At 34.8% G+C, this 13,529-nt stretch overlaps 1 protein-coding gene across 1 annotated transcript; it reads left to right on the forward strand.

The window, feature by feature from the left end:
* The first annotated feature begins 5,970 nt into the window (after window positions 1–5,970).
* LOC110607620 (MLP-like protein 28) lies at window positions 5,971–6,718 on the forward strand. The gene is made up of 2 exons (XM_021746769.2): window positions 5,971–6,215; window positions 6,296–6,718. The coding sequence occupies exons 1-2, from the start codon at window positions 6,029–6,031 to the stop codon at window positions 6,571–6,573; spliced, it is 465 nt and encodes a 154-aa protein (XP_021602461.1). The 5' UTR covers window positions 5,971–6,028; the 3' UTR covers window positions 6,574–6,718.
* Window positions 6,719–13,529: the final 6,811 nt, after the last annotated feature.

Below are 13,529 nucleotides of genomic sequence, written 5' to 3' on the forward strand. Positions count from 1 at the left end.
TGATTATGCTTCCTTTATTAATATCTATCTAAATTTTTAATGTCCGATTGATGTTGATTCGTCTTGATTTAAATCTATTTTTTTAATTTTTTATTATAAAAAATTAAAAATTCAAAGCGAACTCTAACAACTTAAAATTTAACATAGAATGAAAAATACTCATGAAAACTTATCGACATAAATTATGATATTCATATCCAGAAATCTCTTCACCGGCTGTTTTCTCTGTTTCAAACAATGATTAGTAGCATCAAATCTAATTTTCCTAGAATTTTCAATCAATTTTAAGTTTATCAAGATGTATTGAAAAATAATTAAGTACGATACGTAAAATTAGAAGACTATGATCTTATGAAGGCACACTGATATATATCATAATTTAGAGAATGTAGCCTTTGTTTGTTTATAAAGAATAAAATTTTTAAAAATATTTATTATGAAAAATATTTTTTAAGAATAAAAATAATTTTTAAGAAAATTTTTATTTATTATTTATATTAATATAAAAAAAATAAAAATATGCAGCAATCGCACAGATATATATATATATATATATATATATATATATATTGTTTAAAATAAAAGAAGAAAATATAAATTTATTTTTATTAGAATGAGATATATAATTATTTAAGGCATTGTAACATTTTCCATCCCATAACACAAACCCTAATTGAAATCACTCACAATAGTCAATGCTTCATAATTGAGTAGGAAAGATCTCTAAACATATATATATATATATATGACAACTAAGCTCATGCAACTTCTATATAAGGAAAGCAATGCCAAAGCAGAAACTCTCTCTCCACGTCTCCTTTTTCTTGAAAAGCAAAAATGACTATTGGGCAAATTGGAGGCAGATGTTGAGATCAATGCTCCAGCAGATCATTTCACTATGTATTTAGTTGCAGACCACACATGTATTCAATATTAGTCCCAATAAAATTGATGGTTGTGATCTCCATGAAGGTGAATAGGTAAGGAATGCACTGTCGTTTGCTGGAGTTATTCTCATGGTAAGCCTTAAATCTTCAATTGAAACTTTCTTTAGCTTTTATTTTAATTTTTTTGTAATTTTTAAAAATTATTAATTAAGTATTAAAATGAAAAATAAATAGATCTCGTAAAGTAGCTAAAAAGATAATTGAAGCCATAAATGATGTGAACTTGTCAACCACCTTCAAAGTGATTGAAGGAGATCTATTGAAGGAGTACAAAAGTTTCAAGTTGATCATTAAGCTACACCCAAGGGTGAGGGAAGTTTGATGCATTGGACTTTGAAATATGAAAAAATCCCTGAGAATATACCAAATCCTAATACATTATTGGAACTACTTATCCACTTAAGTAAAGATATTTCTGCTTATCTCGTGGAATGTCAAAAAGAAATGATCATAGATTATGTTATGTCATAACACGTGATATTTCTTTTAATAATTAAATAAGTGCTCTATAATGAAGCACAAGTGGCTGGGATATTTTGTTGCAGAAAAACTTGCCTAAAATCTATGTCATGTGTTTGTGTTACTCTATTATTATATGTCTTTTAATTTGATAAAATTAAAAAATAGAGATTAAATCATTTACTTTTTTTGAAAAAAAATAATTTAACAGCATAAAGTAAGGATTAAACTGTTAATTTTAAAATTTTATGCGGTTATATATTAATTTTGACCTAATTATTTTATAACAAGTATTTGCAATGGTCTCATCCGTAGGAAATTTGTAATTAATATATTTTATTTATTTTTATATATTTATTGTGTGTTGAGTATATTATAAAAGGGTCCAACATGCAAGTAATAATTCAAAATTTGAAAAATGTGATCTATTATTTTGTCCCAATTTGCATGCATAGAAGATTTACTCCAAACGGAAATAAGATAATTTGCATGCATAGAAGATTTACTCCAAACGGAAATAAGATTTTTTTCCATGGAATTTTTTTTTTTTTACATTCCAGAGAAAAAAATTACAATTAAACAATTAGGCGTTTCAGAGAATAGGCCTATTAATCTGAAGGCAATATTTCTCAAAAACACAAATTTGCAACAATCTCAGTAAAAGTGTTTGCGAACATAGTGGTGTTACATAACATTAGTCCAAAAAAAGTTATGAGTTGTCACTATAGAATAGGAATCACGTGATAAAATTTAACAAGCAAAAAACGTTGTCTCACTATAAGAGGAAACCCGGATACTTTAACACGCAGACTATCGTCAATACTCGCCCTCCCAGGATAGGCCGAGTCTTGACAGAGTTAATGTTATTAGGCACATTTCTACTTTGTCAGAGATCGTGGGATTACTAATCTAATTAGCTGACGTTGTTCATTATTGAGCAGTCGGCCACATTATTGCTGAATTTTCAAAAAACACTATATTTATCTTCATCCCTTACAGTATAAAATGAGAACGATTTCAGAGAAAATGTATGCTATTTCTAATACTATTCAAACTCTAAATAATCCTTCGCATTCTCTATGTTCTTCTAAACACTGATTTCAGCATCACATAGACTGTCGTGGGCACCCACCACCACCTCACGTTTTCTCTTTTGTAGGTTCTAGCCAATTACAGCTCAATTCCATTTCGACTACGTCATCAATCCAATCTTAGCAACATCATTTGGTTCCATTGTCGAGAAAGATCCATTAAACTCACTCCTGGATCAGGCCCAGTTTCCTATCGTCTTTCCTCACTCGAAATGGCCGAAAACCCTACAGTTGCTGACAATACCATTACCAATGAGGGGGTCATCATTTCCTCTATCCCAAATAACCGAGAGAACATGCATCCAGTGATCAATGAAGCAGACCTTAATAATTTGAATAATGAGCAGATAATCCAGTATATCTAAAGGTTGCAGGCCACTCTCGGGCAGTATAAGACCTAAGAAGAGGCGTCTAAGATGGACTCTAAAAGAAGAGATGAGACTTCCGTAAACACCCCCAAAGCCAAGACGGAAGCACCTAAAATGCGGCATAAAGGTATAACGACCCAAAAATCGGACCGCTACCGGCGCTAGGATCTTAAGGTCACCGGAACCCGTAGCAAGCCTAACATACATCCTGTATACCTGCTAAAATCCCATACATAATCATACATTTTCATAAAAACTTTAAATTTTTCATATACCAAGCTTGACATGTGCATGCATCATAACTGTATACATAAAATCCCTTACTGGAGCCCTCATCAAATGCTCTAGTTGGGTCAATATCTCATACATCAAGCTTGGTTCAACATATATCATCATTAAAAATATTTCATAAAGATCATGTACCAAAAGGGATTAACCATACATTAGGGCCAAGCACAATACTAATCCGCATTACATTACTGAATAATACCTTACATTACATTACATGTCATTTCATGTCCACTACTAATCTATTACATGACATAGCCATTACCCTTGCTGACTTCATGCTATCTCTGACCCTGCAAACCTGGGGGTTAGGGGAAAAGGGTGAGCTACAAAAGCCCAGTGAGTAGAACAGTAAAACACAATTTAATAAAACACATGCTTTTATGAAATGCGTCACAACACAAACAATTCACAACAAGGATGGACTTGTCACCAATAACCCTCTACATAATCCAATGTGCCCGACCCTCGACGGGGCTCCCCAGGACTTCCTCTTAAACATAATATAATGCTAGGACGCATGGCATGGGCAGCCCTGGACTTTCTTACATACCATATCATATCATATTGAGGGCTAGTGGGTCATCCAATATCCATCCACAACAACAACAAATTATGCAATGCATCATATTCGTGAATTCTAATGCCATATAAACATGGTATCCATGATGCATGAGCATGCTTAAAAGTTTGATTGCTTAAAAAAAGAAAGAGTTATGTTCTACTCACCTCTGGCTAACTCTGGAACAGCTAACTCACTGTTGATCACCTCGGTTCCTCAAGTCCGATCCTACACAGGTGGACTCAAATGAGGGACCAAACATACTCTAACATGACTCTAAACATCTCCCCAAAAACCCCCCAAAACATCATAAAACATGCACACAAAACAAGCAAAGGAAGGCTAGGCAGGAGACTTTCGGCGGCAGCTTCGGCGGCCGAAAGCCTTCACAGACTCGAAAGTCACCCACCTTCGGGGGCAGGTTTGGTGGCCGAAACTCCCCTCCAGAGTCGAAAGTCTAACTTTCAGGGGCGAGTTTAGGCGGTCAAAACTGCCTCCTCTAGCAGGTTCGGCGGCCGAACTTGGGTTCTCCAGGACGACAGAACCCGATTTCGCCTCATGTATTCAGCCATCCAAACCTAACCAACACCCATCCAACTATTCTAAAGCATGCATAAATACATATTCGAGCTTATAGGGGCTTAAAACTAGCCTATACCCCCAACAAACATCAACATAGCATCACATTTAACATTAAACTAACATAAACCCTAACATTTAGATCTACTCTAAACATGCTTTAAACACCCTTAAAACCTCCTAAAACTTACTTAAAACATAAAAAGGTATAGATCTACACTTACCTCTTGAAGATCGAGAGGAGAGGTGATCCAAACTTGGAGATTGGGAGAAATCGAGTTCTGGGGGTCTCCAAGCTTCAAAACTTTGATCTTAGCTTAAAATCTTCAAAACAAAGGTAAAAACACATCAAGACTTAAAGGAAATGAAGGAAAACACAAAATCAACCAAAGGAGGGCGAAATCTCACCTATGCCCGAAAATAAAGAGAGAAAACTTGTCCATTTTCGGATAATGGGCCTTTTATAGGTGGCTGGCCAAACCACCTTCAGGGGCCAAAGGTGCTTCCACAAGAGCCCAATGTTCGGCGGTCGAACCTGGCTTTTCCCTCCTTGGTCTTTTCTTTCAAAACTCAATTTCTTTCTTCATTAAAACCATAAAAATATATAAAAACATTTTAGAAAACCTTTATTTTACCCTTCTAGAAGGCTCCGACATCCGAGAATTTCGGATTCCAACAGAGATTCCGCTGGAAGGTAGGAATTCCGATGCCGGAGTCTAGCCGGGTATTTTAAACTCACTCTTGGATCAGGCCCAGTTTCCTATCGTCTTTCCTCACTCGAAATGGCCGAAAACCCTACAGTTGCTGACAATACCATTACCAATGAGGGGGTCATTATTTCCTCTATCCCAAATAACCGAGAGAACATGCATCCAATGATCAATAAAACAGACCTTAATAATTTGAATAATGAGCAAATAATCCAGTATATCTAAAGGTTGCAGGCCACTCTCGGGCAGTATAAGACCCAAGAAGAGGCGTCTAAGATGGACTCTGAAAGAAGAGATGAGACTTTCGTAAACACCCCCCAAGCCAAGACAGAAGCACCTAAAATGCGGCATAAAGGTAAGTGTGAATCTGAAGATAAATCAAATGAGGTTTCAAAAGAAGTGAATTGGAAGCTAGTACGAGCCATACAAAGATATTAAAGAAAACAAGAAGAGGATTATAGTTTGGATGGGGTCTCGCCTCTTTCGGAAAAAATACTAGTGAAAACTTTTCCCGCTAAGTTTAAGTTGTCCTATTTGGATAAGTATTACGGGACAGCAGACCCTTGAAGCCATCTAGCCATTTTCAGGATGACCCTGGAGTTTCAAGATTTAAATAATTGTGTTATGCCGAATGTTCCTGTCGACATTCGCAGATTTCTGAAACTTATTAATAAGTATAAAAATAAAAAATTGATGGATCTCGCGAAGTGGCAAAAGAGGTGATTGAAACTATAGATGATGTGAACTTATCAACCACTTATGAAATGATCGACAGAGATCTAATGAAGGAGTACAAGAGTTTCAAAACTACCATTCAAGCTACACCCAAAAGAAATGGCAGTTTGGTGCATTGGACCTTGTTAATATAAGAAGTTGAAAAATATCTCAAATGACAATTAAGCTCATGCCACTTCTATATATATAGAAAGCAATGCCAAAGGACTTCATGCATCATTAGATTCATCAGTGATCATAAGCATCACCAGAAACTCACTGTGTATCTTTCTTTTTTCAAAAACTAAAAATGACACAATGGGGCAAATTAGAGATACATTTTTGGATCGATGCTCCTGCAGATCAGTTTCATGATGTCTTCAGTTCCCGACCATACCTTATACCCAATATGTCCCCTCACAAAATTCTTGGTGTTGATCTTCTTGAAGGTGAATGGGGTAAGGAAGGCGCTATTATCTGCTGGAAATATTTCTATGGTAAGCGTTTAATCTTTTTCAATTGTAATTTTCTTTTTTAAAAAGAAAAATTATTAATCAAGTATAAAAATGAAAAACAGGTGGGTCTGTTCAAGTGGCTAAGGAAGTAATTGAAATCATAGATAATGTGAATTTGTTAACCGTCTACAAAGTGATCGAAGGAGATGTGTTGAAGGAATATAAGAGTTTCAAGTTGACCGTTCAAGCTACACCTAAAGGAGAGAGCAGTGTGGTTCATTGGACCTTAGAATATGAAAAGATCCATGAGAATATACGAGATCCTTACTCCTTGCTAGAGTTTATTGTCCAATTTAGTAAGGATGTTTCTGCTCATCTCGTGAAATGTCCGAAGAAATAATCATGAACACGTTATGCTTTAATATGTGATTTGCATAATAATTAAATAAGTGCTCTATAATGAAGCACCAATGACAAACATATTTGTGTATGAACTTATATCTACAATGTATTACATCTTAAAACTATGTTTGTGTTTTTTTTAATGATTACGCTTCCTTTATTAATATCTATCTAAATTTTTAATGTCCGATTGATGTTGATTCATCTTGATTTAAATCTATTTTTTAAATTTTTTATTATAAAAAATTAAAAATTCAAAGCGAACTCTAACAACTTAAAATTTAACATAGAATGAAAAATACTCATGAAAACTTATCGACATAAATTATGATATTCATATCTAGAAATCTCTTCACCGGCTGTTTTCTCTGTTTCAAACAATGATTAGTAGCATCAAATCTAATTTTCCTAGAATTTTCAATCAATTTTAAGTTTATCAAGATGTATTGAAAAATAATTAAGTACGATACGTAAAATTAGAAGACTATGATCTTATGAAGGCACACTGATATATATCATAATTTAGAGGATGTAGCCTTTGTTTGTTTATAAAGAATAAAATTTTTAAAAATATTTGATATGAAAAATATTTTTTAAGAATAAAAATAATTTTTAAGAAATTTTTATTTATTATTTATATTAATATAAAAAAATAAAAATATGCAGCAATCGCACAGATATATATATATATATTGTTTAAAATAAAAGAAGAAAATATAAATTTATTTTTATTAGAATGAGATATATAATTATTTAAGGCATTATAACATTTTCCATCCCATAACACAAACCCTAATTGAAATCACTCACAATAGTCAATGCTTCATAATTGAGTAGGAAAGATCTCTAAATATATATATATATATATATATATATATATATATATATATATATATATATATATTTATATATGGCAACTAAGCTCATGCAACTTCTATATAAGGAAAGCAATGCCAAAGCAGAAACTCTCTCTCCACGTCTCCTTTTTCTTGAAAAGCAAAAATGACTATTGGGCAAATTGGAGGCAGATGTTGAGATCAATGCTCCAGCAGATCATTTCACGATGTAATCAATTTTAAGTTTATCAAGATGTATTGAAAAATAATTAAGTACGATACGTAAAATTAGTAGACTATGATCTTATGAAGGCACACTGATATATATCATAATTTAGAGGATGTAGCCTTTGTTTGTTTATAAAGAATAAAATTTTTAAAAATATTTATTATGAAAAATATTTTTTAAGAATAAAAATAATTTTTAAGAAATTTTTATTTATTATTTATATTAATATAAAAAAATAAAAATATGCAGCAATCGCACAGATATATATATATATATTGTTTAAAATAAAAGAAGAAAATATAAATTTATTTTTATTAGAATGAGATATATAATTATTTAAGGCATTATAACATTTTCCATCCCATAACACAAACCCTAATTGAAATCACTCACAATAGTCAATGCTTCATAATTGAGTAGGAAAGATCTCTAAACATATATATATATATATATATGTATATATATTTATATATGGCAACTAAGCTCATGCAACTTCTATATAAGGAAAGCAATGCCAAAGCAGAAACTCTCTCTCCACGTCTCCTTTTTCTTGAAAAGCAAAAATGACTATTGGGCAAATTGGAGGCAGATGTTGAGATCAATGCTCCAGCAGATCATTTCACGATGTCTTTAGTTGCAGACCACACATGTATTCAATATTAGTCCCAATAAAATTGATGGTTGTGATCTCCATGAAGGTGAATGGGTAAGGAATGCACCGTCGTTTGCTGGAGTTATTTTCATGATAAGCCTTAAATCTTCAATTGAAACTTTCTTTAGCTTTTATTTTAATTTTTTTGTAATTTTTAAAAATTATTAATTAAGTATTAAAATGAAAAATAAATAGATCTCGTAAAGTAGCTAAAGAGATAATTGAAGCCATAAATGATGTGAACTTGTCAACCACCTTCAAAGTGATTGAAGGAGATCTATTGAAGGAGTACAAAAGTTTCAAGTTGATCATTAAGCTACACCCAAGGGTGAGGGAAGTTTGATGCATTGGACTTTGAAATATGAAAAAATCCATGAGAATATACCAAATCCTAATACATTATTGGAACTACTTATCCACTTAAGTAAAGATATTTCTGCTTATCTCGTGGAATGTCAAAAAGAAATGATCATAGATTATGTTATGTCATAACGCGTGATATTTCTTTTAATAATTAAATAAGTGCTCTATAATGAAGCACAAGTGGCTGGGACATTTTGTTGCAGAAAAACTTGCCTAAAATCTATGTCATGTGTTTGTGTTACTCTATTATTATATGTCTTTTAATTTGATAAAATTAAAAAATAGAGATTAAATCATTTACTTTTAAAAAAAAAATAATTTAACAGCATAAAGTAAGGATTAAACTGTTAATTTTAAAATTTTATGCGGTTATATATTAATTTTGACCTAATTATTTTATAACAAGAATTTGCAATGGTCTCATCCGTAGGAAATTTGTAATTAATATATTTTATTTATTTTTATATATTTATTGTGTGTTGAGTATATTATAAAAGGGTCCAACATGCAAGTAATAATTCAAAATTTGAAAAATGTGATCTATTATTTTGTCCCAATTTGCATGCATAGAAGATTTACTCCAAACGGAAATAAGATTTTTTTCCATGGAATTTTTTTTTTTTTTTACATTGCAGAGAAAAAAATTACAATTAAACAATTAGGCGTTTCAGAGAATAGGCCTATTAATCTGAAGGCAATATTTCTCAAAAACACAAATTTGCAACAATATCAGTAAAATTGTTTACGAACATAGTGGTGTTACATAACATTAGTCCAAAAAAAGTTATGAGTTGTCACAATAGAATAGGAATCACGTGATAAAATTTAACAAGTAAAAAACATTGTCTCACTACAGGAGGAAACCCGGATACTTTAACACGCAGACTATCGTCAATACTCGCCCTCCTAGGATAGGCCGAGTCTTGACAGAGTTACTGTTATTAGGCACATTTCTACTTTGTCAGAGATCGTGGGATTACTAATCTAATTAGCTGACGTTGTTCATTATTGAGCAGTCAGCCACATTATTGCCGAATTTTCAGAAAACACTATATTTATCTTCATCCCTTACAGTATAAAATGAGAACGATTTCAGAGAAAATGTATGCTATTTCTAATACTATTCAAACTCTAAATAATCATTCGCATTCTCTTTGTTCTTCTAAACACTGATTTCAGCATCACATAGACTGTCGTGGGCACCCACCACCACCTCACGTTTTCTCTCTTGTAGGTTCTGGCCAATTACAGCTCAGTTCCATTTCGACTACGTTATCAATCCAATCTTAGCAACATCATTTGGTTCCATTGTCGAGAAAGATCCATTAAACTCACTCCTGGATTAGGCCCAATTTCCTATCGTCTTTCCTCACTCGAAATGGCCGGAAACCCTACAGTTGCTGACAATACCATTACCAATGAGGGGCTCATCATTTCCTCTATCCCAAATAACCGAGAGAACATGCATCCAGTGATCAATGAAGCGGACCTTAATAATTTGAATAATGAGCAGATAATCCAGTGTATCTAAAGGTTGCAGGCCACTCTCGGGCAGTATAAGACCTAAGAAGAGGCGTCTAAGATGGACTCTGAAAGAAGAGATGAGACTTCCGTAAACACCCCCAAAGCCAAGACGAAAGCACCTAAAATGCGGCATAAAGGTGTAACGATCCGAAAACCGGACCGCTACCGGCGCTAGGATCCAGATCGACTTAAGGTCGCCGGAACCCGTAGCAAGCCTAACATACATCCTGTATACCTGCTAAAATCCCATACATGATCATACATTTTCATAAAAACTTTAAATTTTTCATATACCAAGCTTAACCTGTGCATGCATCATAACTGTATACATAAAACCCCTTACTGGAGCCCTCATCAAATGCTCCAGTTGGGTCAACATCTCATACATCAAGCTTGGTTCAACATATATCATCATTAAAAACATTTCATAAAGATCATATACCAAAAGGGATTAACCATACATTAGGGCCAAGCACAATACTAATCCGCATTACATTACTGAATAATACCTTACATTACATTACATGTCATTTCATGTCCACTACTAATCTATTACATGACATAGCCATTACCCTTGCTGACTTCCTGCTATCTCTGACCCTGCAAACCTGGGGGTTAGGGGAAAAGGGTGAGCTACAAAAGCCCAGTGAGTAGAACAGTAAAACACAATTTAATAAAACACATGCTTTCATGAAATGCGTCACAACTCAAACAATTCACAACAAGGATGGACTTGTCACCAATAACCCTCTACATAATCCAATGTGCCCGGCCCTCGACGGGGCTCCCTAGGACTTCCTCGTAAACATAATATAATGCCAGGACGCATGACATGGGCAGCCCTGGACTTTCTTACATACCATATCATATCATATTGAGGGCTAGTGGGTCATCCAATATCTATCCACAACAACAACAAATTATGCAATGCATCATATTCGTGAATTCTAATGCCACAACCTAATACATAAACATAGTATCCATGATGCATGAGCATGCTTAAAATTTTGATTGCTTAAAAAAAGAAAGAGTTATGTTCTACTCACCTCTGGCTGACTCTGGAACAGCTAACTCACTGTTGATCACCTCGGTTCCTCAAGTCCGATCCTACACAGGTGGACTCAAATGAGGGACCAAACATACTCTAACATGACTCTAAACATCTCCCCAAAAACCCCCTAAAACATCATAAAACATGCACACAAAACAAGCAAAGGAAGGCTGAGCAGGGGACTTTCGACGGCAGGTTCGGCGGCCGAAGGTCCCTACAGAGCCGAAAGTCAGGCACTTTCGGGGGCAGGGTTCGGCGGCCGAAAGCCTTCACAGACTTGAAAGTCACCCACCTTCGGGGGCAGGTTCGGTGGCCGAAACTCCCCTCCAGAGTCGAAAGTCCAACTTTCAGGGGCGAGTTTAGGCGGCCAAAACTGCCTCCTCTGGCAGGTTCGGCGGCCAAACCTTGCTTCGGCGGCCGAACCTGGGTTCTCCAGGACGACAGAACCCGATTTCGCCTCATGTATTCAGCCATCCAAACCTCACCAACACCCATCCAACTATTCTAAAGCATGCATAAATACATATTCAAGCTTATAGGGGCTTAAAACTAGCCTATACCCCCAACAAACATCAACATAGCATCACATTTAACATTAAACTAACATAAACCCTAACATTTAGATCTAATCTAAACATGCATTAAACACCCTTAAAACCTCCTAAAACTTACTTAAAATATAAAAAGGTATAGATCTACACTTACCTCTTGAAGATCGAGATGAGAGGTGATCCAAACTTGGAGATTGGGAGAAATCGAGCTCTGGGGGTCTCCAAGCTTCAAAACTTTGATCGTAGCTTAAAATCTTCAAAACAAAGGTAAAAACTCATCAAGACTTGAAGGAAATGAAGGAAAATACAAAATCAACCAAAGGAGGGCGAAATCTCACCTATGCCCGAAAATAGAGAGAGAAAACTCATCCATTTTCGGATAAGGGGCCTTTTATAGGTGGCTGGCCATACCACCTTCAGGGTCCAAAGGTGCTTCCACAAGAGCCCAATGTTCGGCGGCCAAACATGAGGTTCGGCGGCCGAACCTGAGGTTCGGCGGCCGAACCTGGCTTTTCCCTCCTTGGTCTTTTCTTTCAAAACTCAATTTCTTTCTTCATTAAAATCATAAAAATATATAAAAACATTTTAGAAAACCTTTATTTTCCCCTTTTAGAAGGCTCCGACATCCGAGAATTTTGGATTTCAATGGAGATTCCGCCAGAAGGTAGGAATTCCGATGCCGGGGTCTAGCCGGGTATTTTAAACTCACTCCTGAATCAGGCCCAGTTTCCTATCATCTTTCCTCACTCGAAATGGCCGAAAACCCTACAGTTGCTGACAATACCATTACCAATGAGGGGGTCATCATTTCCTCTATCCCAAATAACCGAGAGAACATGCATCTAGTGATCAATGAAGCAGACCTTAATAATTTGAATAATGAGCAAATAATCCAGTATATCTAAAGGTTGCAGGCCACTCTCGGGCAGTATAAGACCCAAGAAGAGGCGTCTAAGATGGACTCTGAAAGAAGAGATGAGACTTTCGTAAACACCCCCAAAGCCAAGACAGAAGCACCTAAAATGCGGCATAAAGGTAAGTGTGAATCTGAGGATAAATCAGATGAGGTTTCAAAAGAAGTGAATTGGAAGTTAGTACGAGCCATACAAAGATATTAAAGAAAACAAGAAGAGGATTATAGTTTGGATGGGGTCTCGCCTCTTTCGGAAAAAATACTGGCGAAAACTTTTCCTGCTAAGTTCAAGTTGTCCTATTTGGATAAGTATTATGGGACGGAAGACCCTTGAAGCCATCTAGCCATTTTCAGGACGACCCTGGAGTTTCAAGATTTAAATAATTTTGTGTTATGCCGAATGTTCGTGTCGACATTCGCAGATTTTTGAAACTTATTAATAAGTATAAAAATAAAAAATTGATTGATCTCGCAAAGTGGCAAAAGAGGTGAGTGAAACTATAGATGATGTGAACTTATCAACCACTTATGAAATGATCGTCAGAGATCTAATGAAGGAGTACAAGAGTTTCAAAGCTACCGTTCAAGCTACACCCAAAAGAAATGGCAGTTTGGTGCATTGGACCTTGTTAATATAAGAAGTTGAATGAAAATATATCAGATCTCCATACATTAATGGAATTTCTTATCCATTGCAGTAAGGATATTTCTGCTCATCTCGTGGAATGCCGGAAGAAATGATCATGGAATATGATCATCACATATTCATATCTAAGAATCTCTTTGCTGTTTTTTCAGACAATAAATAATCAATTAGTAGCATCTATCGATCTAG

This window comes from Manihot esculenta, chromosome 17 (assembly GCF_001659605.2).
Source record: "Manihot esculenta cultivar AM560-2 chromosome 17, M.esculenta_v8, whole genome shotgun sequence".
Taxonomy (NCBI): Eukaryota; Viridiplantae; Streptophyta; class Magnoliopsida; order Malpighiales; family Euphorbiaceae; genus Manihot; species Manihot esculenta.

What these genes read in the sequence shown, in the direction of transcription:
- LOC110607620 (XM_021746769.2), top strand. Translation starts at nt 6,029, where the DNA reads ATGACACAATGGGGCAAATTAGAGATACATTTTTGGATCGATGCTCCT. An exon ending in CTGCTGGAAATATTTCTATG is followed by an intron (nt 6,216 to 6,295) that starts GTAAGCGTTTAA and finishes AATGAAAAACAG; the next exon opens with GTGGGTCTGTTCAAGTGGCT.